General features: G+C 38.3%; 1 protein-coding gene across 2 annotated transcripts in view; it reads left to right on the forward strand.

The window, feature by feature from the left end:
* The window catches only part of LOC117410930 (exportin-1), a 35,183-nt gene extending 15,357 nt beyond the window's left edge, over positions 1–19,826 (forward strand). For both annotated transcript variants that reach the window (XM_059025480.1, XM_059025481.1), the window contains 15 exons: positions 224–382; positions 553–750; positions 1,111–1,249; positions 1,339–1,520; positions 11,755–11,911; positions 12,426–12,589; positions 12,717–12,851; positions 13,140–13,323; positions 13,568–13,678; positions 16,280–16,470; positions 17,176–17,344; positions 17,534–17,668; positions 17,757–17,916; positions 18,039–18,135; positions 18,582–19,826. In XM_059025480.1, the coding sequence (XP_058881463.1) occupies positions 224–382; positions 553–750; positions 1,111–1,249; positions 1,339–1,520; positions 11,755–11,911; positions 12,426–12,589; positions 12,717–12,851; positions 13,140–13,323; positions 13,568–13,678; positions 16,280–16,470; positions 17,176–17,344; positions 17,534–17,668; positions 17,757–17,916; positions 18,039–18,135; positions 18,582–18,728 (2,328 nt within the window). In that variant the 3' untranslated portion in view covers positions 18,729–19,826. The remainder of the gene's footprint in view (positions 1–223; positions 383–552; positions 751–1,110; positions 1,250–1,338; positions 1,521–11,754; positions 11,912–12,425; positions 12,590–12,716; positions 12,852–13,139; positions 13,324–13,567; positions 13,679–16,279; positions 16,471–17,175; positions 17,345–17,533; positions 17,669–17,756; positions 17,917–18,038; positions 18,136–18,581) is intronic.
* Positions 19,827–21,959: the final 2,133 nt, after the last annotated feature.

Raw genomic sequence — 21,959 nt, forward strand, 5'->3', positions numbered from 1 at the left:
TTCAGAGTTCATGTATTGTTTAATCTATAAATAACAAAAGCAAATTGTTAATCATTTGTTTAATTCTTTTGTAACATCTATATCTGATCTCTTTGAAAAATTATGTTTTTGTTAAATGGGTTCTTCATGGTCCTTTTGAATCAGATGATCTTCTGGAGTTTGGTAAAGCAACTGTTCTATTTTTTTATTTTTTATTTATGTATTTAATTTTTTTTTTGTGTAGATGCTTCCTTTAAACACCAATATCAGATTGGCTTATTCAAATGGAAAAGACGATGAGCAGAATTTCATTCAGAACCTTAGCTTGTTTCTCTGTACGTTTTTAAAAGAACATGGGCAACTCGTAGAAAAGAGGCTCAACCTAAGGGAAACTCTGATGGAGGTAAGATAGTTAAATAACTTTACATTAATACCGAATTTGTAAAATCCTGTGTGTGATTCCTCATAGGGGAAGCATATCTGGTGACCTACTTAAGCATACATTCTGGTCATTGTGGTTGTCATTGGCAAGGGATATGTAAACTATCAATATCTTGTTTTTATTTTATATAGGCTCTTCATTACATGTTGTTGGTATCCGAAGTTGAAGAAAGGGAGATTTTTAAGATTTGTCTTGAGTACTGGAACCATTTGGCAGCTGAACTCTATCGAGAAAGTCCATTTTCAACATCTACGTCTCCAATATTGTCTGGAAGTCAACACTTTGATGTCCCTCCTCGAAGGCAGCTGTATCTGCCAGTGTTGTCAAAAGTGAGTTGTGTATTAATGGTGGCTGATCTTTACTAATGCGTTGACTCCTTTTGATGTCAAGGCTGCCATTTCTGATACACATGAGTGATTGCATAGCAGCTTCAAACCATTTTCTTTATACTTACTTCTCATACTCCTAATAAATCTATTATGGCTATATTCTTGAATCTTAGTACTCACTTTGTGCCAAGTTAATGGTGGTTCATATCAATTTTTTTGTTTTTGTTTTTAGTGCCAATAAGTGGGGACTAACCATCAGAAAATTAGTTATGCTGAAGGAAAAGCGAGAGCTCAAATGTTTTAATGTGTATTTGGCTTTTGTACATTTATTCGGTGCTGAAATGTTTACATTTTATCAAGGGACGTCTACTAATGGTCAGCCGAATGGCTAAACCAGAAGAAGTGCTGGTTGTGGAAAATGACCAAGGAGAAGTTGTAAGAGAATTTATGAAGGACACAGATTCCATCAACTTGTATAAAAACATGAGGGAGACGCTTGGTAAGTTTTAAATGACCTTCAGTATATTATACCTAGAGTGTTTGTGTGGCTCTTGAATACATTTAAATACATGCTGTTTTCCTCCCCAGTGTACCTTACACATTTAGACTATGCAGACACAGAACGTATTATGACAGAGAAACTTCACAATCAAGTAAATGGTACAGAGTGGTCTTGGAAAAACCTGAATACACTTTGCTGGGCTATTGGTTCAATCAGTGGAGCGATGCATGAAGAAGATGAAAAGAGATTCTTGGTAACGGTTATTAAGGTATGTCAAGTGCCCATCAAAGGAGAATGAAGCTGGAAGTGCCCTTTCCATTCAGATTTTTTTTTTTTGTCTAATGATCACCTCCTTGGTCAAAAATGATATTTTTATTTGTATTTATTGCATCGTGTAGGAGCCTAGGTATTTTCCTCATTACAAGTGCTCTATTTACTTGAGTTCTCTGACGTGGTATGTCGGGGGTTCCTACCCACAAGATCCCATTCAAGGAATAGAGAAGGCAGCTGGGTAAAGAAATAGGTCTATCATTACAAACTGGTCATTTAAAAAATACATACATACTTTCTAAATACATTTTAAAAGTGGCATTTCTGAGCGGTGGGAGTAAAATCATACTGCCAACTGCTGCTGCTTTGCTGAGTGTTGCAAAGTATAGGCTGCGTTGGCTGCATGTTGATTTTTCAGTGTAGTGCTTTGAAACGTAAGTATTGATTGTATTTGTACCACAGGCAGCTAGTGCAAGGTTATCTGAGAGTGAGTTGCGTTATTACTCGCTTCAGCTGTTGGGAGTTTTTTTTTTTTTTTTTTAAATTTAGTGACCAATTATTTATTTTTCCCCCAATTTGGAATGTCAAATAATGTTTTTCTCCTCATCGCAGCAGGGTCCCCACACAGCACAGACATTCTGAGGGCGTGTGAACGTCCTCTGATCTCACAAGCCTAAAGCCAGAATCAGCTTTACACTGAGCAATCCAGAGTAGAGGTGGATCGGCTACTGATCCCAGAGAACATAGATCAGCCCTGCTTTTTATCCACTCTGAATGTGCTCGGTGTCTGGCTAGTAACGTTGGCTGTTGTGCAATGAGAAAGAGTCCCTGTCGGTTTCCCATCCCCCACCCTGGGAGCTTTGGAGCCAGTGTAATGCCCCCTTTATCTTCAGCGAACCGGCGCCGTCCAAGCTGTGTGACTCATCCTGCGCTTCCAGCGGCAGCGCTTTAACTGGATGAGCCACTTGGAGACCCCAGCTATTGTAGTTTTGGAAAAGGTTTGTCTTTTAAACAATCAGTGTCATCTGGATAACTCGTCTTCCAAAGGCTAATAAGTACCACAGATGATATTCAGACGCTGGGAGGAAAATAATTAGGTTGCTCAAACATAGGGCAACGCTAGCTAAAAAAACAGTTTGCAAGTTCCAAATCACTGATTAATGGTGCCGATCTTCCTTGAGTAAATTGGTTAAAAATTACCTCTATGTCGGTACAGAGTGTCAATACTCCACTGCGTGGTCTATACACTGTTGTGAACACAGCACTATTACCATGTCTGGGTTCCATACATGTGTCTCTTGCAAGGCTAAACTGCCTGCAAGTGACGGATAAGATAAATGCACTCTGTCTGGGTCCCAAGCATGCGCATAGGTCCTTGACTGACGTCACTTTTTGTGATTTGTGTGCTCCCTTCACCAAGCGTACACTGGAGAACCGGGTAGCACGTCGCTCAAAGGAGCGTTCTTCCACACCTGTGTGGCATTCAGCATTACCAATGAGGTGAGGCTGGACCCTCCTCCCAAGGCTTTGTGCCAAGGGAGGGGGAGGAGCAGCACTAAGAAGAGTAGAGCCGAAAAATCTAGTAACTCATCATCTTCCTCTTCCAAAACCCCTCCTTTTATAATGGAGAAGGAAGAAAAGCCGGCGCTCGCATTCGGCAAACGGGACAGATGGATAAAATCTGGGAGGTTGTGTCATGCCAGCAGGCAATTCTGACAGAACTGCTGCAAGAGCACTCAGTCCCACCGGTAATACCGTATCCTCCAGCACCCACTCCCCCTGCACCTTTGCAGGCAGTGGCTAGTGGGCTAGAGCAGCTCCCGCTGTCATCGGAGCTTATGCCTTTAATGCAACGAGCTACTGCGGCGTTAGCGGTTCCTTGGCCTGAAACAAGGGACGAGAGCCGCTCCATTTATGACGAGCAGCCCTCTATCACTCCTGCTGCCCCTCCAGTTCATCTGGATTTTCTGTTCGAGCTACAGCATTTGGGCTCATCCAGCTACGTCTGCGGCGTTTTCCCATTCTGTAGACTTACTGTACAGAGTGTTTTGAAGCAGACAAGCTGGGTCTTACCAACTTTCTGCCAGTAGAGGCCCCCATTGCTGTGCTTGTTCAACCTACTAACCTGTCTTTGCTAGCCAAGGACACGGTCTGCACGAATAAGCAGTGCAGAGTGACCGAAAGTAATTTTAAAGAAAGCATATAGCTAGTGCTAGGAGGCAGCCCGCAAAAGCATTCCGTGGAGGCAAGCGTCCTTTCAAGCGCCATGTGCCTAGGCAACAGGCGCAGGCTGTGCCTCAGGCGAAGCAGCAGCCCTAGGATAACTGTCATGGAACTGCAAGCCGCCACTCAGATGGCTCAGGAGGCAAAAGCGGACCATTTGCAAGTAGACCCCCCCCCCCCCTCCCCCGCAAGAACGGGGGTTCTACTCCAGGTATTTTCTGGTGCCAAAACAGGACTTTCAGGGAACAGTGTACCAGTTCTGTGTTCTACCATTCGGCCTCTCTCTAGTTGGGCCTGAAGGTAAACCATGCAAAGAACCAGCTAGCACCCACCCAGATAGTGACCTATCTCGGGGTGTGGTTGGATTCAGGACGCATGTTGGCAGCTCTGTTAGACAACAGTGCTGAGAGTAACCGCCTGCTTGGAGCTGTTTCAGCTTGGCAGGGCACTATCTGTAGTGGTCTTCCAGAGGTTTCTGGGCTTGATGGTAGCAGTATCAAACACTCTCCCACTGGTTCTTTTGCATATGCGCCTTTTGCAGGTTTGGTTCAACCGCACGGCTTGTCCGTCGGTTCTGAACCGCAACCTTCTGTGTCCTGACACTGTCTACAGGCGCTCTCTTGGTCGAGAGAGCCTGTCCATCTACGCTTAAGCGTAGTGCTGGGCAGCGTCGCCAGGAGAGAGGTTCTCATCACAGACGCATTGAACTCATGACAGAACATTAGAGGCGAGTCCATTCTAATGTTTTTCAGTTTACTGGAAATACTGTTTGTAGCACAATGCGCTGTTTGGTTAGCTTTGTTGCTCAGTGTTATATACCATGTCCTTGTGACAGTTGGTTAGACTCATAGAACATTAGAGTGAGTCCAGACTAATGTTTTTATTCCAGCTGTGCTGGTAATGATTCAGGCACAAGGTGGCTTCGGCTTGTTTATTGATGTATGCTCCATGTCCTTGCGACAGCTTGGGTATACTCACCCATTTTGTAATGGTTAATATTCCCTACTTGAAAGGGAAGGCTAGGTTATTATCATAACCCTGGTTCCCTGAAATAGGAATATTAACCATTAACTGTGAGGTCGCGGCATCCTTAGTTGCGATTCTCAAAGGAAAATGACGATACTTTCAGGGTGAGTAGTGAGTTTATGCTCGTGGGGGCGGAGCAGCACTACGTCACCCTCCTCGGATGGGTGTCTTTGTTATAAAGTTTTTAGTTCAGGTATCTTAAAGTGGAACACCCATTTTGTAATAACCTAACGTTTTCTAACATGTTAGCTCAAAATACAGTAACTTTACTGTCTAACTGACACATTTTGACCAAATGAAAATGAGCAAAAAGCGCTACTCTCTTTTATACCTTTCTGCTTTGAAACCCCAAATTCCAGCATGGGTTACATTCGCAGACAAAAGTATTGGCAAATTATGCTTATACAGTAATTTTAAGGTAACAGATTAAGAACAAGTATTTAGTAAACTTTAACCACTTTTTAATAAAACAAAGCAAAATGCACCAATTCTAGTAATAAACAAATCTTTATCAAAAAACAAACTAACTTATTTATTTTTTTAAAGTAGGGGTTTTAATCCATTTGTGATTAATCAATTAACCACACCTGTGGACTGATTGATTTAAAAAAAAAAAAAAAAAAAAAAAAAAAAAAAAGGATCCATTAATCTTGTACGGGTAACTCCATTGTCAAATTCAAATGTTTTATCCAATCTTTTCAAAACTGACTTATCGTAAGAGTAATCTAGAGCTGCTGCTGCTGCTGCATTTAACGTAAGAACATAAGAACATAAAGTTTACAAACGAGAGGAGGCCATTCAGCCCATCTTGCTCGTTTGGTTGTTAGTAGCTTATTGATCCCAGAATCTCATCAAGCAGCTTCTTGAAGGATCCCAGGGTTTCAGCTTCATCAACATTACTGGGGAGTTGGTTCCAGACCCTCACAATTCTCTGTGTTAAAAAGTGCCTCCTATTTTCTGTTCTGAATGCCCCTTTATCTAATCTCCATTTGTGACCCCTGGTCCTTGTTTCTTTTTTCAGGTCAAAAAAGTCCCCTGGGTCGACATTGTCTATACCTTTTAGGATTTTGAATGTTTGAATCAGATCGCCATGTAGTCTTCTTTGTTCAAGACTGAGTAGATTAAATTCTTTTAGCCTGTCTGCATACGACATGCCTTTTAAGCCTGGGATAATTCTGGTTGCTCTTTGCACTCTTTCTAGAGCAGCAATATCCTTTTTGTAACGAGGTGACCAGAACTGAATACAATATTCTAGGTGAGGTCTTACTAATGCATTGTAAAGTTTTAACATTACTTCCCTTGATTTAACTCTTTGCAGTCAATTTATTAAGTGCGCGTCAGGAGCGTCAGGTCCAATTTATTTTCACATGTGCAGTTAATTTTAGACGCGCTGTTTAAAAGTATTTTTTTTCCCCAGAGTCAAACGGGTTTAAAAGGCCCTGCATATCAACAAAGCACTCTCTAGGCATCTCCAGCCCCGCCCCACCCTTTCGTTCGCTATAGCTTTCACATATGCCAGTGTGGAGTAGTGGTTAGGGCTCTGGACTCTTGACCGGAGGGTTGTGGGTTCAGTCCCCAGTGGGGACACTGCTGCTGTACCCTTGAGCAAGGTACTTTACCTAGATTGCTCCAGTAAAAACCCAACTGTATGAATGAATAATTGTATGTAAACAAAATGTGATATCTTGTAACAATTGTAAGTCGCCCTGGATAAGGGCGTCTGCTAAGAAATAAATAATAATAATAATAAATAAATAATAATAATAATATTAATAGTTGTACATACCGATCAATCATCTCCTGATCACTTGTTTTATCACCAAACGCCTCAATAATGCGATCCAAGTCATTGTTTTATTACTATAACATCTCAAAAAAGCTCTGCAAATGTCCGTGATATTCTCTGAGCGCTGATGCAGTACCATCCAGCTTGTTTCCTTATGGCCGCTCCTATCTGATGCCAGGGGCAAGTATGACTAATCATGAGATACGCCCTTTTTTTTTCGGCTTGTCTCGGCTCCTGTCGCTCCCACTCGGCCATTGAATGGTTTTCTTGGCTTTTTCCGGTGTAAAAACGACTAGAAACCCATTTTTTTGCGTTTTTTTGATGATGTCGGACAGGGTCCGACATTGGACAGGATAGGAATAACTGCAATGTCGGACTACGTCCTACATGGGACCGCAAAGGGTTAAGTAAGAGAAAAGCAATAGGCAAGTGTATGTTAATAAGATACAATAATAAACCGACAAACTAAATAAACAAAACACCCCTAATATGGTAAAAACGCAGCAGCGGCTCTAACGGTAATTATGAATACGAGAATGAATTTTAACACAAAGCACCGCCCTAAACACGGAGAAAGGATCCTTGAGGAGGTCCAGAAGAATTTAAACTAGAAAGGAAGGGGGGAGAAAACAAAAAAACAGAAACATATTCAGCGAAAAGGCACTTTGCAGAGTGTTTAAAAGGGACCAAAAACAAAGTACACAGAAAGAGTACTTGGAACTGCAAACACAAGTCAAAAATGAAGTTAGAAAGGCCAAGAGAGACAGAAATCAATATTGCTAAGGGGGCTAAAACCAATTCCAAAATGTTTCTCCAATATTATAACAGCAAGAGGAGAACATTCAAAGAGGAGGTTAAATGTCCGAGAGACACAAATGGCAAAATCATACATGAAGAAAAAAAAATAGCAAATATATTAAATGATTACTTTTCACAGGTTTTTACAAAGGAAGACACGGACAACATGCCCCACAAGTCGACCTGTTCCTATTCAATTTTAAATAACTTTAGCATAACAGATGCAGAAGTGTTAAAGGGACTAGGAGCTCTTAAAATAAACAAATCCCCTGGGCCGAATGAGATCCTCCCAATAGTACTCAAAGAAATGAAAGAAGTTATTTACAAACCGCTAACCAAGATCATGCAACAGCCTCTTGACACAGGGGTTGTACCGACAGACTGGAAAATAGCAAACATAATACCGATCCACAAAAAGGGAGACAAAACTGAACCAGGTAACTACAGACCAATAAGCCTGACTTCTATTATATGTAAACTTATGGAAAGTATAATAAGACCCAAAATGGAAAATTACCTCTATGGTAACAATATCCTGGGAGACAGTCAACAAAAAGGGAGATCAAAAAGGGAGATCGTGTCTAACTAACCTACTTGACTTTTTTGAGGATGCAACATTGAAAATGGATAATTGCAAAGCATACGACATGGTTTATTTAGATTTCCAGAAAGCTTTTGACAAAGTCCCGCATGAAAGATTAATTCTCAAACTGAACGCAGTAGGGATTCAAGGAAATGCATGCACATGGATTAGGGAGTGGTTAACATCTAGAAAACAGAAAGTACTGATTAGAGGAGAAACCTCAAAATGGAGCAAGGTAACCAGTGGTGTACCACAGGGATCAGTATTCGGTCCTCTGCTAGTCCTAATCTACATTAGTGATTTAGATTCTGGTATAGTAAGCAAACTTGTTAAATTTGCAGACGACCCAAAAATAGGAGGAGTGGCAAACACTGCTGCAGCAGCAAAGGTCATTCAAAATGATCTAGACAGCATTCAGAACTGGGCAGACTCATGGCAAATGAAATTTAATAGAGAAAAGTGTGAAGTATTGCATGCAGGCAATAAAAATGTGCATTAGAAATATCATATGGGAGATACTGAAACTGAAGAAGGGAACTATGAAAAAGACCTAGGAGTTTATGTGGACTCAGAAATGTCTTCATCTAGACAATGTGGGGAAGCTATAAAAAAGGCCAACAAGATGCTTGGATATATTGAGAAGTGTTGAATTTAACCCTTTGCGGTCCTATGTCAGACCTGGTCTGATATTGCAATTATTCCTATCAGGTCCAATGTCGGACCCTGTCCGACATCATCAAAAAGACGCAAAAAACGGTGTTTTAGTCGTTTTTTCTACGGAAAAAGCAGAGAACCGTTCAATGGCCGAGTGGGAGCGACAGGAGCCGAGACAAGCCGGAAAAAAAAAAAAAAAAAAGGGCGTATCTCATGATTAGTCATACTTGCCCCTGGCATCAGATAGGAGCGGCCATAAGGAAACAAGCTGCCTGTTACTGAATCAGCGCACAGAGAATAACACAGACATTTGCAGAGCCTTTTTGAGATGTTACAGTAATAAAATAATGACTTGGATCGCATTATTGAGGAGTTTGGTGATGAAACGAGTGATCATGAGATGATCGATCGATCGGAATGTACGATTATTATTATTATTATTATTATTATTATTATTATTATTATTATTATTTATATCTTAGCATATGTGAAAGCTATAGCGAACGAAAGGGTGGGGCGGGGCTGGAGATGCCTAGTGAGTGCTTTGTTGATATGCAGGGCCTTTTAAACCTGTTTGATTGTGGAAAAAAAATACTTTTAAACAGCGTGTCTAAAATTAACTGCGCGTGTGAAAATAAATTGGACCTAACGCGCACTTAACCCTTTGTGGTCCATTTATTAATTGCGCGTCGGGCACGCCAGGTCTAATTAATTTTCACACATGCAGTTAATTTTAGACACGCTGTTTAAAAGTATTTTTTTTCACAGTCAAACAGGTTTAAACGGCCCTGCATATCAACAAAGCACTCACTAGGCATCTCCAGCCCCGCCCCACCCTTTCGTTTGCTATAGCGTTCACCTATGTAAGAAATAAATAATAATAATAATAATAGTCGTACATACCGATCGATCATCTCCGGATCACTCGTTTTATCACCAAACTCCTCAATAATGCGATCCAAGTCATTATTTTATTACTATAACATCTCAAAAAAGCTCTGCAAATGTCTGTGTTTTCTGTGCGCTGATTCAGTCAGCCAACTTGTTTACTTCAGACCGCCCTGTTATCTGATACCTGATACCATGTATGACTAATCATGAGATACGCCTTTTTTAAAGGACCTGTGAGGAATAATTGCAATGTCGGACTCAGTCCGACAATGGACCGCAAAGGGTTAATAAATGGACTGCAAAGGGTTAATCTGTTCATTTCATATGTTGATGCACGTGTGTCATGACAAAAGTAATAAATGCATTTGTATTTATTGTTTCATATTGTGATTGGCCTTGGTGTTTTGTGGCTGTGGTCAGCTGCCCTTGGAGAACACCTTGCTTCCTTCCTTAGGAGTGTCCTTGTAGCCAGGGACTACTGTATGTTGCATATTGTTGGTGACATCTGGGTCTGCTGTCTTGCATATATCCTTCAGCTCAGACAGATTGGATACACATTGCTTGGCTACAGGTTTTTTCAGATCAGTCCAAAGCATTTCAATTGGATTGCGATCTGGTGATTTGCGAAGGCCATTCCAGAATTTTTTTTTATCTTGGTTTTTCAAGAATTCTAGAGTTGACTTGGCCGTATGCTTTGGGTTGTTGTATTGTTGGAAGATTAATCTGTCTGCCAATCCACCTACGAGCAGATGGCATCACTGTACTTTGCAGAATGTTTTGATACATGGCTGCAATAATTAAGTCTTCCAGTTGCTGAACTGAAACGTAAACTAACCGTGAGTGTGTTGTGTTGCATGGCTGTCTCAATAACTGTTACGTTTGTCATTTGTAGACCGCTAAAATATCAGGGAGCTGTCGCTAAAAGCCGGCACCAACCCCGGACCACACTGCACTACTGTTTTCACCATTGTTTTATAATTCACCACTTGCACTAGGAGCACTCACTTTGGGATATTGTGATCGTGTAAGTGTTTAAAGTGCGTGTTATAATTATAAACCATATTATTTTAGGACTGAACCCTGTGGGTTTTAACTGTGCAATACCATTGTTGAGTATTGCCAGTTAATATTTATTGTTGCAAACAATCAACACAGCCAAAATAAAGAGCTGTTAGACCATGAACTGTGTTGTCAATCATTGCTGTGCACTGCATCACCTCTACACCTGCGCACTACAAACCACTTTGCCACACTTCCTCATATTATGATTAAACCACCTCCATGTTTAACAGGTTTTCCCTTCTTTTCTCCAAAAATACTGTAGTCTGCTTTGGGGGGGGGGGGGGAGGGGGGAGGTGATTTGTATTTTAGTCTCATTGGACCAGAGAATTTATTTGAATGCTTCAGATTCATGTTAATGTTTCTTGGCTTATTTAAGACGGTTTGTTTTCTGAATTGTTTGAAAGTGGTTTGCAGTGAGGTCTACTTGTATACAACTCTTCTGTGTTCCATATCCTTTTGTACAGTTCTTTCATGTACTATTTTGCCTGATTCTTCAAAATCTTTCTTCAAGTCCTTGGCTTTTAATCTTTGATATTTTTTAGCTTCAGACGATTCTCCTGTACCAGTTATTCTTCGGATTTAATTCAATTTAGTTTGTTCTGTGGTACTTTATTATTGCTCTGATTGTAGATGTTGGTATTACATCTTTCTTTGATACTGTTCTGTAGCTATTTCCTTTTGTTGTAGTTTGTGACAAGTGCTTTTCTCAAACGTGAATCCAACTCCTTTGTCTTGACCATCTGCTGTGTTGCCAAAATGTTCAACAGATGTTGGAAAGAATTCTCTTTTTTGCTGGCTATTGACTTTATAATGTAGCTTAGTTACTGTGTAATGGTTTTCAGTAGGTATATTGAATTAGTCCCAATACACTTACAGATTATATAAAGGTGTCAATTTTGTAATGAACAAATATTTGAAATGGCAGTGCTGAATTGATTTTTTTTTTTTTAAGAAATTGTAATTTGGTCTTTGTCATTAATTCATGGCTAATGTTCACAAAATCCTTGTATTTCATGTTTTCTTGAATTAAGTTTAGGGTGCCAACACTTGTCTGACTGGCTTATAGATTTGCTTTTGGATCAAAGTGGTACATTATCCTTGTAAACAAGAGTTTTTTTACAGTGGTTTTTTAATGCTGCCATTTCACGGAAAGGTGTGTTTTCTTTTCTTTCCTTTTCTGTGTCTTACTTGTCCTTCTTTATTTTTCAGGATCTCCTTGGCCTATGTGAACAAAAGAGGGGAAAGGACAACAAAGCTATTATTGCATCAAACATAATGTACATCGTGGGGCAGTATCCCAGATTTCTCAGAGCCCACTGGAAATTTTTGAAGACTGTGGTCAACAAGCTGTTTGAATTCATGCATGGTACATATTTTTTTTGTGTATTCTACTTTAACGGCATGGTATTAAATGTCATGTAATTGTAACAAAACTTGCTAAATACCTTTAGCCCAAGTTATGGTGTGTATCATAATCTGGGGGTGTATGGAGGATGTCTGACCATCTGACTTTCTATATATCAGACATTTAATTTTCTGAAATCCCTTGACAAATCCTAATGGAACTTGCTAAAGACATTCTCTAGCAAAAGTTGAGTTTCATAATCCTGGAGGTATATGGAGAATTGCTTATTTAATTATAATTTAATAAGATGTGCTAAAGGATTTCCTTTTTAAAGTTTCAAGGGAGTGGGAGTGGTTGGGTTAACTTTGATCTAGACATGCTTTAGCACAATGAATATTTCTACTAGCACAAGTTTCCTGTATAAAAATTCATACTGATGCAATAAAAAAAAATATATATATACAATAAAAATAGTGTTACTTCTGACTTGCAGCTGTATTATTGGATTACACCTATTTTATTTTTCCCTTTTTAGAAACCCATGATGGTGTACAGGATATGGCATGTGACACATTTATTAAAATAGCCCAGAAATGCCGTAGGCACTTTGTTCAGGTGCAGGTAGGAGAAGTGATGCCATTTATAGATGAAATTCTGAACAACATTAACACAATAATCTGCGACCTTCAGCCACAACAGGTAAGGAGCATTTAATGTAATGCTGGATCTTAATATTCATGTTTTATTTGGAAGCACTGGAATGTGTTGATGTGGTTATAGTGTTGTGTTCCGTTTCCATGTATTTCATATATTTCTCTTTTTGAAGGTTCATACGTTCTATGAAGCTGTTGGCTACATGATCGGGGCACAGACGGACCAAACAGTGCAAGAGCACTTAATAGAAAAATACATGCTCCTGCCTAACCAAGTGTGGGATAGCATCATTCAGCAGGCAACCAAAGTAAGCACTAAACTTGGAATTGTTTTCATTTTGTGAGCACTTTCTGTTCTATAGCTTTGTTAGTTAAACAAAAAATAAAAAATGGAAACTTGAACATTCTTTAGCACATGTTGAGAATATAAGACGCTGGGGTGATAGGCATGTGTCTTTGTATGTACATGTGTCATGCTTGCATTGTTACATGTGTGCTAAGTGGTTGTCTACCTTTTCATGATTCAGGTGGCTTTTTATTTAAATGTTAAGGGAGGTATGTTACTAACATAGATGTGTTCTTTTTTTCTTTAATAGAATGTAGACATTCTGAAGGACCCAGAAACAGTGAAGCAACTTGGCAGCATCTTGAAAACAAATGTAAGAGCGTGTAAAGCTGTTGGTCATCCTTTCGTAATTCAGCTTGGCAGAATCTACCTGGATATGCTGAATGTGTACAAGTGCCTCAGTGAGAATATTTCTGCAGCAATTCAAACAAATGGTAAATTTTACTTTTGGTTTGGTCCCTTTCTTGCATTTAAGATTTTTATTTTACATACTGAAAGGTTGGGTGTATTCTAGAGTGCTGTACTGCATAACCCTTGCAAATTTGTATGTTTTTTTTTATTTGTTTTTTTTTTGGTGGTAAAGGCATCCTGGTGACATTATAAATTAATAGCCTGAAGTGTTTACTGTAGCTAAACAAGTTTTTTTTTTTTGTTTTTTTGTTTTGTTTTTTTAAATAGGTGAAATGGTGACCAAACAACCTTTGATAAGAAGTATGCGAACAGTAAAAAGGGAAACATTAAAACTGATTTCAGGTTGGGTGAGCCGGTCCAATGATCCTCAGATGGCAAGTATTCTAATAGATTGCAAAATTTCTAACAATAATTGTCACAGGGATTGTGGTGATAAGTTAGGATAAAGTAATTGTAACATAAATCCTTAAGCTATCTTGAGACAAGTAAACATGTATTTGGATACCTTCTCAAGACATGCCTTTTAGCTATGTATGAACAGTACCTTACTATAATGATCTAGGGTTTTAAGTGACTATCCTTCTATATCACTGTCAAAACTACATTCATATCCAAGTCCAATCAAAAGTTAGACTTAAACATATGAATATATATTCTACAGTAATCGTAGAATTCTGACAGTCATTCGGCATATGATTTAAGATTTAGACAATATTTAACTGATTCAATTCAGTGTTATCGTATATCAGTGCTTGTTTCAACTTACAAAAACAAAACGACAAATCTTGTTGAAAGTAAATACCTTTTATTAAAGTTACAAAAATAAGAGTAGATTGTATTAAGTTCTAGTAATTAGTTTTTAATGTATAGTCAAGTATTATTCTAAGTGTTCAAGACACATTAACCATATATTCAGTTGTAATTAAGATTCTAAATATATTTAACATTTATCATGCAATTCAACATAGGTTAATATTGCTTCATACGCAATTTAAACATAATCATACAATCGATTTTATGCACCATGGAAATTCATAAGTTATTTTATTTACCGGGTCTTATGTGAGGAAAGTTGAAACCGTCTCTCAATGAAGAATTACTGTATATAGCTTTCTCCTTGTGGTTAAGAAGTGTTTCAGTTTAGAAACCTGTCTTCGGTTTGTAGTCCTCTTCAGTTCAGTTTCCAAGAGACAGCTTTAAGACATTTTCATTTGCATTTAAATTTTATATTGAGAGAGAGAGAGAGTGATTTTCCATGCTGCAAGCATTTTTATAACATTTGAGAATAGGTGTATCGCTTAGATTATTGTCTTTGAATTGGACGACTCTCCTAGTCATTCCATTGGTAAACCCTCCAGGTAATTTTGTTGGCTGTTTTGAATGTAAGCAGATGACATCATAACTTCATCAAACATTTTCATTTGAACAAAGGGGTTGTAAATCGCATTCAGTTAAAATTACTCCTTGTGAAATAACTTTTAGTAAGTTGTTCATTTTTACTTGATAATCACATTTCTATTTTCCTGATGTGATTTCACACAGTGCAGTACCAAAATAACTCATGTCCCATAATTCTCATTCTAATGAATACATTAGATTTCAATCTGTTTCCTGAATAAATTACTTTCCTTTTTTTTTTTTGTGATTTTAAGGCTTTTAATCCTTTGAGTAGTACGAACGTACCGATATGTTCTGCAACTTTAAACTTGAATTACTGAGCCTACAAAACGTCTGATAACAAGATATTTCTGTAACACCTTTTATTCAGTGAGAAAGAAGTATTAGAAATAATACTCCATTCAGATTCCGATTTAAATTCAAATACATACAATTCTTCCACTGAATCGGATGTCAGCGAGTGTGTCAGTGAAAAATATTTATCATCATCATCAAGTGACAGGCGTCCAGCGAAGAGGCGGTGCCAAGCTCTGTGCGTTGCTCCATGCTTCAAGGAGTATCATACACTAAAGCATTAGACACTCTCACTCCCTCCACCCCCACAACCTGTTTACCCGGATATGATTTATTCCTCGCTCGCTCGTTCCCTCTTCTCCCTCTAGTTCAGCCTTTTTTTTGTTAGGACTTGTTGTGCTTGTTTCAACCTGTTGTTTGTCTACTTGTTATTTTTTAGTCAAAACCTTTCTCTATGACAAAGTAAAACATTATATTTGTTTTATTCATTTACAGTAAAAATTATTTCTGTACTGCATCAGTATTCATTACATACATACAAACACATAGCTTTCAGCTTGTTTGTACACTGTACTCGTAATAATCGAGCGCATGCAGTAGACAGAAAAAAAGAAAAAAAAACTCACTCCCGTAGGACCGGCAGTGCATTTTATCACTTTCTACTCAAAGGGTTAATACCCTACATTTTGAATGTTTGTAAATTTACAAGTTCACAACATTTATAACAGTTAACATATTTTCCCATTTAAAACAATGTTCATTTAATTCCAAACTGAACCATCTCCATTGTCCACTAGATGGAAGTATGACACCATTTTTACCAGATTTCGTATTGAATACACATTCCTTCAGACTTGATGTCTATCAAGAACCTTACATGGTCATGTTATCAGTTTCAAGATACAAGGTGTAAACAAAATCTGTTTGAAGTTTGATACTTAGTCTGGTAAAGATTTGAATTTGTTTAACAAAGTCACATCTGATTGCTCTTCACAGCAGGAATCTTTTGTAAAACAGTTCTCCCAATGTATAATCCGCTTAAGTCTGGCTGACCAACACAGCAGGGATTTATCTTACAAATGGCATTCCTGTCTTAGATGAAATTGTCAATTTCTTTTAGAAGTAGTCAATGGTGTATTCTCATTAAGCAAATATAAATTGTACATTTTATATCACCGGATATTATCCAAATCTTGGGAATGATTCTTGCATCTTAGTGGACCTCTTTTTGCATGATGGATTGATTGATTTGATGTATTTATTTATTTATTTAATATGCACAGGTAGCGGAGAACTTTGTGCCCCCCCTCTTGGATGCAGTTCTTATTGATTATCAGAGGAATGTCCCTGCAGCCAGGGAGCCTGAAGTACTGAGTACCATGGCTACCATTGTGAATAAATTGAGTGGTCACATCACAGCTGAAATTCCACAGATATTTGATGCCGTCTTCGAATGCACTTTAAATATGATTAACAAAGTAAGTACAACATTGTGGGGAATCTTTTTGTTTGATAGTGTTATTAAACTGCCAGACTTATTGAACCTTTTGTGCTAAAGTTGAAGGTCTAAAAGCATTCTGATTCACATATAGGCAGTGTGTTGTAGTGGACTATTGGGTCAGCCTGGTAGTCCATTCACCAACAAAAGGCAATACTTTACAAATGTGGTGAAGCAGTCTACATTTGAATGCACTATTATTCTTCAAACAATAACTTAAAACATATAAAACAAGCCATGCTCTTATAGCCCTTACTTGAATAACAAAAATACATTGTTTTTAATGGAGAAGGCGAAGGGTTTACTCCACCGAGAAAAGTACAATTATGCAAATACTGCAGTCCAATATCCAAACAAAAGACAAAATCAAGACAATGTATAGAGATTTTCTTCCTCTTTTTTCTTCCAAATACACAGCCTTTTCTCCCTGTTGTCACAACTCTTGTGTACCATTTAGGTGAACTTAATGTAGTCCAGCCCTGCCAATTCACTACCTGCAGGTGTTTCTCATTGTTTAGAAACTGTAGCCATCTACTGCTCAAACACAGTAGTTAGTGTTGAGCCAAGATGACTGCCAGATTTCTCCCAGGGTCTGACAGACCTCCATTTCCATTCAGGAACATACTCCTTCAAAGGCAGCGCTTAACACAGTCAATTGAATGCACATTTCTGTTCATTTTTTCAGGACTTTGAGGAATATCCTGAGCATAGAACACATTTCTTCTTGCTGCTGCAGGCTGTAAATTCACATTGCTTCCCAGCATTCCTGGCCATTCCTCCTGCACAGTTCAAGTTGGTGTTGGATTCCATTATTTGGGCTTTTAAACACACAATGAGAAATGTTGCTGACACAGGTATGCTACAGAAGCTTTCTGGCTCATGTGTGAATTAGTCTGTCACATGCATAATTGTTTTTAAACTGATATTTAAAAAAAAAAAGTCTGATAATAGCCTAAACTATAATTGATGTTGAAGCTGATGGCGTTGCCTCTTTGTTTTTCATAGGTAATAAACATTTTAAATTTGCCATATTGTATTTTTAGGTCTGCAGATACTGTATACCCTGCTACAAAATGTTGCTCAGGAAGAGGCAGCTGCTCAAAGTTTCTACCAGACGTATTTCTGTGAAATTCTGCAACATATCTTCTCTGTTGTAACGGATACCTCTCATACTGCTGGTAAGTTTGTACGGCAAGAGGTTAAGAGGCATTTTTACAGTTTTAACTGCGATCTTAAATAACTAAAGCACTACTTTTTGTCTTGCAGGTTTAACAATGCATGCATCAATTCTTGCATACATGTTTAATTTGGTGGAAGAAGGCAAAATAAATGCAGTATTGAATCCAGCAAATCCAGTCAACAACCAGATGTTTATTCAAGAGTATGTGGCCAATCTTCTCAAGTCAGCCTTCCCACACTTACAGGAGTAAGTCATTTTATGCTTCTTTCATAAAGTATCCATGTGAGGGGGCTTTGTACTTACAAATCCACTGCTTCTACAATTTCATATTTTCAGTGATATTGAAGCTTCTTAATTTTATTTTACAGTGCACAGGTGAAAGTGTTTGTAACGGGATTGTTCAGCTTGAATCAAGATATTCCTGCCTTCAAAGAACATCTAAGGGACTTTCTGGTACAAATTAAGGTAATGCGTTTATTTCTCCTAATAGAGCCCATCTATAAACCGGTGCTATGGCCAAAAGTTTTGCATCAACCTATAGAATTAACTAATCATGCTTCATTAAGACAAATGAAACCTGCTGAATGTTGCGTTAAAATATTGAATTACCTACCGCTTTGTTGTTTTCCATATGCTTCATGAAAAACTGACATTGAAAAACCTGGCATTTTTTAATTTAACATTAAATACTGTATTACTATTATGACAGTGATTTTGTTGATGTGGCTGGCAGTAAATCAGCACTATATAGCTTTCTGCTATTTTGAATAAACTGAGAGGGACCATACTGTGCATTATCATTTAAGTTAGTAGGCTACGACTACCAGTAGGATTGCATGGGTTTGGGAATTTTGACCCATTTTCTGTTTGTTTTTTTGTTTGTTTTGTTTTTTTTCCCCGTCACACAAAAGGAGTTTGCTGGTGAAGATACAACAGACCTATTCTTGGAAGAAAGAGAATCATCTCTTCGACAAGCCCAGGAGGAGAAACACAAATTACAAATGTCTGTCCCTGGAATCCTAAATCCACATGAAATTCCAGAAGAAATGTGTGATTGAAAATTGTTTAAGCCAAGTTTTGCTTCGTTTCTTCTGAGCAGTTACTGGCTGTCATACAGGAGCGAACTGCACTTGGGTATTTGTTGACCAAAACAATGCCAATGTGTAAATTATACTGTCACCTAGTGGCCCTTTTTACTTAGTCTGCATTTTGTATGGAAACTTTTTCTTGTGTAATATCTTTCCATTGTTAATTAAAGCGTATGTTTGGTCATCTTCATTTAGATCTGCATGAGGTTGTTAAGAATTGAATTAAAAAGAAAGAAAGAAAAGAGAGCCCATTTTGTTAAAGGAAGGAGAAAGTGATTGGTGTAAATTCCACTGCAAAATGGCTTCTAGAAATAGTCTGTAGCGGATTACCAATCTGAGTTTGATGGGATGTTACAGTAATGCAGCATTGCCTGTAGTCTGCAGCCTAGGAGAAACATTGCAAAATAGAGGATTACAATTAAGATTAAAGATGCTGCTTTTGTCAATGGTGTAGTGTAAGGGTTAGCTCAATTGGTTGTGCTCAACCTAAACTACCGTCATTTGTTGCTGGACATACTTTGCAGCAAGATCATGTCCATATCATCCCATTGTAAAGCATCTTTAATAACACGGGAACACAGAACAGTTGGTTATTTTTACAGAATTTGTGTGTGTGTGCTGTCGCTTTGTCGACAACAGCTTTTTGTTTTCCTCAATGAGGAGTGTTGTGAGCATTCATTAATTCTAAGTGAAAGTGGTTAAAATATTTATCGGTTAGCATTGGCTGCATCTTTATAACTCATGTTAATTCAGATGACTTGTTCTAATTTATGTTGTTTACCATGCTGTAGTGCTTCAAGAACACTACTTAAGAGCAAAATAAACTTGGTTTACATTTAATTTTCTATTTTTTTGCATCTTTCATTTTTATCTTGACATTCTATCCAAATAATTTTCAAGAGGCTTTTATTCAGAGAATTAATATTTGCCAACAATATAATTAGGAGAATGTATAAACCAAAATATCGATGTTTAATGCCTAGATGAAGAGAGAAATGAAAACATCTCTAAGTGTTACATTTATTGTGAAACTTTTTGAAACTGATTAAAGTTGAGAGAATTTTATAACCCATGGTCTTGGTGAGAATTTGTTTTTATACTGGTGTAAAACATTTTAATCTATTTTGTGTGCGACTGAGTTCCTTAGGTAGCTGTAAGGTTACACTGGATGCAACAAGTGGAGTGGGGGTGCTGCTTGATAGATATTATGCAGCATTCCTGTGAGGATTTATGGTAAATCTAAAATCTGAAGGTACTCTTCACTTTGACTTGAGACCTAAGGTGGCTGCCATTGAGGTCATGTGACTTTCTGGCCTATCATGATTAGATTTAATTGGTACACATCTATTATTCTCTAGGTCACTGGTTCCCAACCTGTGGTCCGTGAGTAAACTCCAGGTGGTCCACAAACCACTCACAAAATTTGGTTAAGCAGTTCTTGCATAAATCCATTTCTACACAATCACACAGTGTACTACTACAATAATATGTATTACTAAGCAGCACAACAAACGACTTTAACCACATTATATATAATATGTATATAGTCTACATCCCCCCCCCCCCCTCCTTATATGTTTTCTATTAATAGGTGTGTTCACTCCCAGTGACGCAATACCAAACATCGCCTTCAAAGCCACTATGAAACGAAACGGCTTTCTATGTGAAACAAATACTAACTAACTGTTGCACATTAAGAAGGCACATTTGTCTTGTCAAAATTAGACTTCTTTTTTTAGCCAGTAATATTATTCACGTAAATCCACATCTTTCTAATCTGTGCTCTAATTCTACAGCTTGTTTTCACTGTTCAGGGGAAAATATATATAATATATAATTAAATCTGTCTCCAGCCTTTTAACTCTGCATAAAAGCAGCACACGGCATTAATATTCCTAACTTGGTTGGAATGACTAAATTAAAAAATAAAACGATAACCACAGTAATTTTCATTTTCAACAACATAAAATGTGCTACAGTGTTGCCATGGATATATGAATATTCAGATTTCCATATTATAAGTTTTTGGAAAGGTTTAGCTGCATATTAACATGTTAATATGAAACAAAAAGAGGCTATATTTGTTGCTTGACTTATGAATTGTACTGTAGTGTGAATGATCGATTTCAGGTTTAATTTCCAGGTTTCATGTCTCACAAGATTACACTGTGTAACAATTTTTTTTTTTTTTTTTGGTTCCTGGGTAGTAAGTGTTATTTCCTAATTGCTTATGCCTCAAAAGTATAGAAAATGGCTATTATTCCCCACAAACTTTGCTTTTGTGACCAGGACAGTGATATTTTGAAATGTACCTATTTTCCAGAACATTCCAGATAGATTCAGTGCTGAGTAAACTTGGAGTAACTTCTAGAACTTTCTAGAACTTTCCAGTAATATAAATAATAGTATAAATACAGGGGCCTTAAGCCCACCAGTTCAGTTTAGTTCCAGCTGCCTAAGTGGATACATATCTGCATTTTTCTGAGATGGCATCAAGGTCATAGGAGACTTCAAAATGGTGGCATTCCTGATGGGTCTCCAAGGCGGTTTTACCAAGTTTCCCTGCTACCTTTGCCTTTGGGACAGCAGGGATACCAAGGCGCACTGCCACAGGCGGGACTGGCCACAGCGGACTGAGTTCTCTGTGGGGAGGAACAACGTCAAGTGGGAGCCACTGGTGGACCCCCAGAAGGTGCTGATGCCACCACTGCACATCAAATTGGGCCTTATGAAACAATTTGTCAGAGCTCTAGATAAGGAGTCGGCAGCCTTCAAGTACCTTCAAGACTTCTTCCCTAAGCTGTCAGAGGCAAAGGTCAAAGCCGGTGTCTTCATCGGACCACAGATAAAGAAGATCCTGGAGTGCAATGAATTCCCCAAGAAGCTCACTAGTAAGGAGAAAGCGGCTTGGAACAGCTTTGTCGCAGTGGTTCGGGGCTTCCTGGGCAATCACAAGGCCGAAAACTATGTCGAGCTGGTTGAGACTCTGGTGAAGAACTACGGCACAATGGGCTGTAGGATGTCCCTCAAAGTCCATATCCTTGATGCTCATCTTGATAAATTCAAGGAGAACATGGGAGCGTACTCGGAGGGGCAAGGCGAGCGCTTCCACCAGGATATACTGGACTTTTGAGGCATAAGCAATTAGGAAATAACACTTACTACCCAGGAACAAAAATTGTGTTGCATAGTGTTATATGT

This window comes from Acipenser ruthenus, chromosome 6 (assembly GCF_902713425.1).
Source record: "Acipenser ruthenus chromosome 6, fAciRut3.2 maternal haplotype, whole genome shotgun sequence".
NCBI classification, from domain to species: Eukaryota; Metazoa; Chordata; class Actinopteri; order Acipenseriformes; family Acipenseridae; genus Acipenser; species Acipenser ruthenus.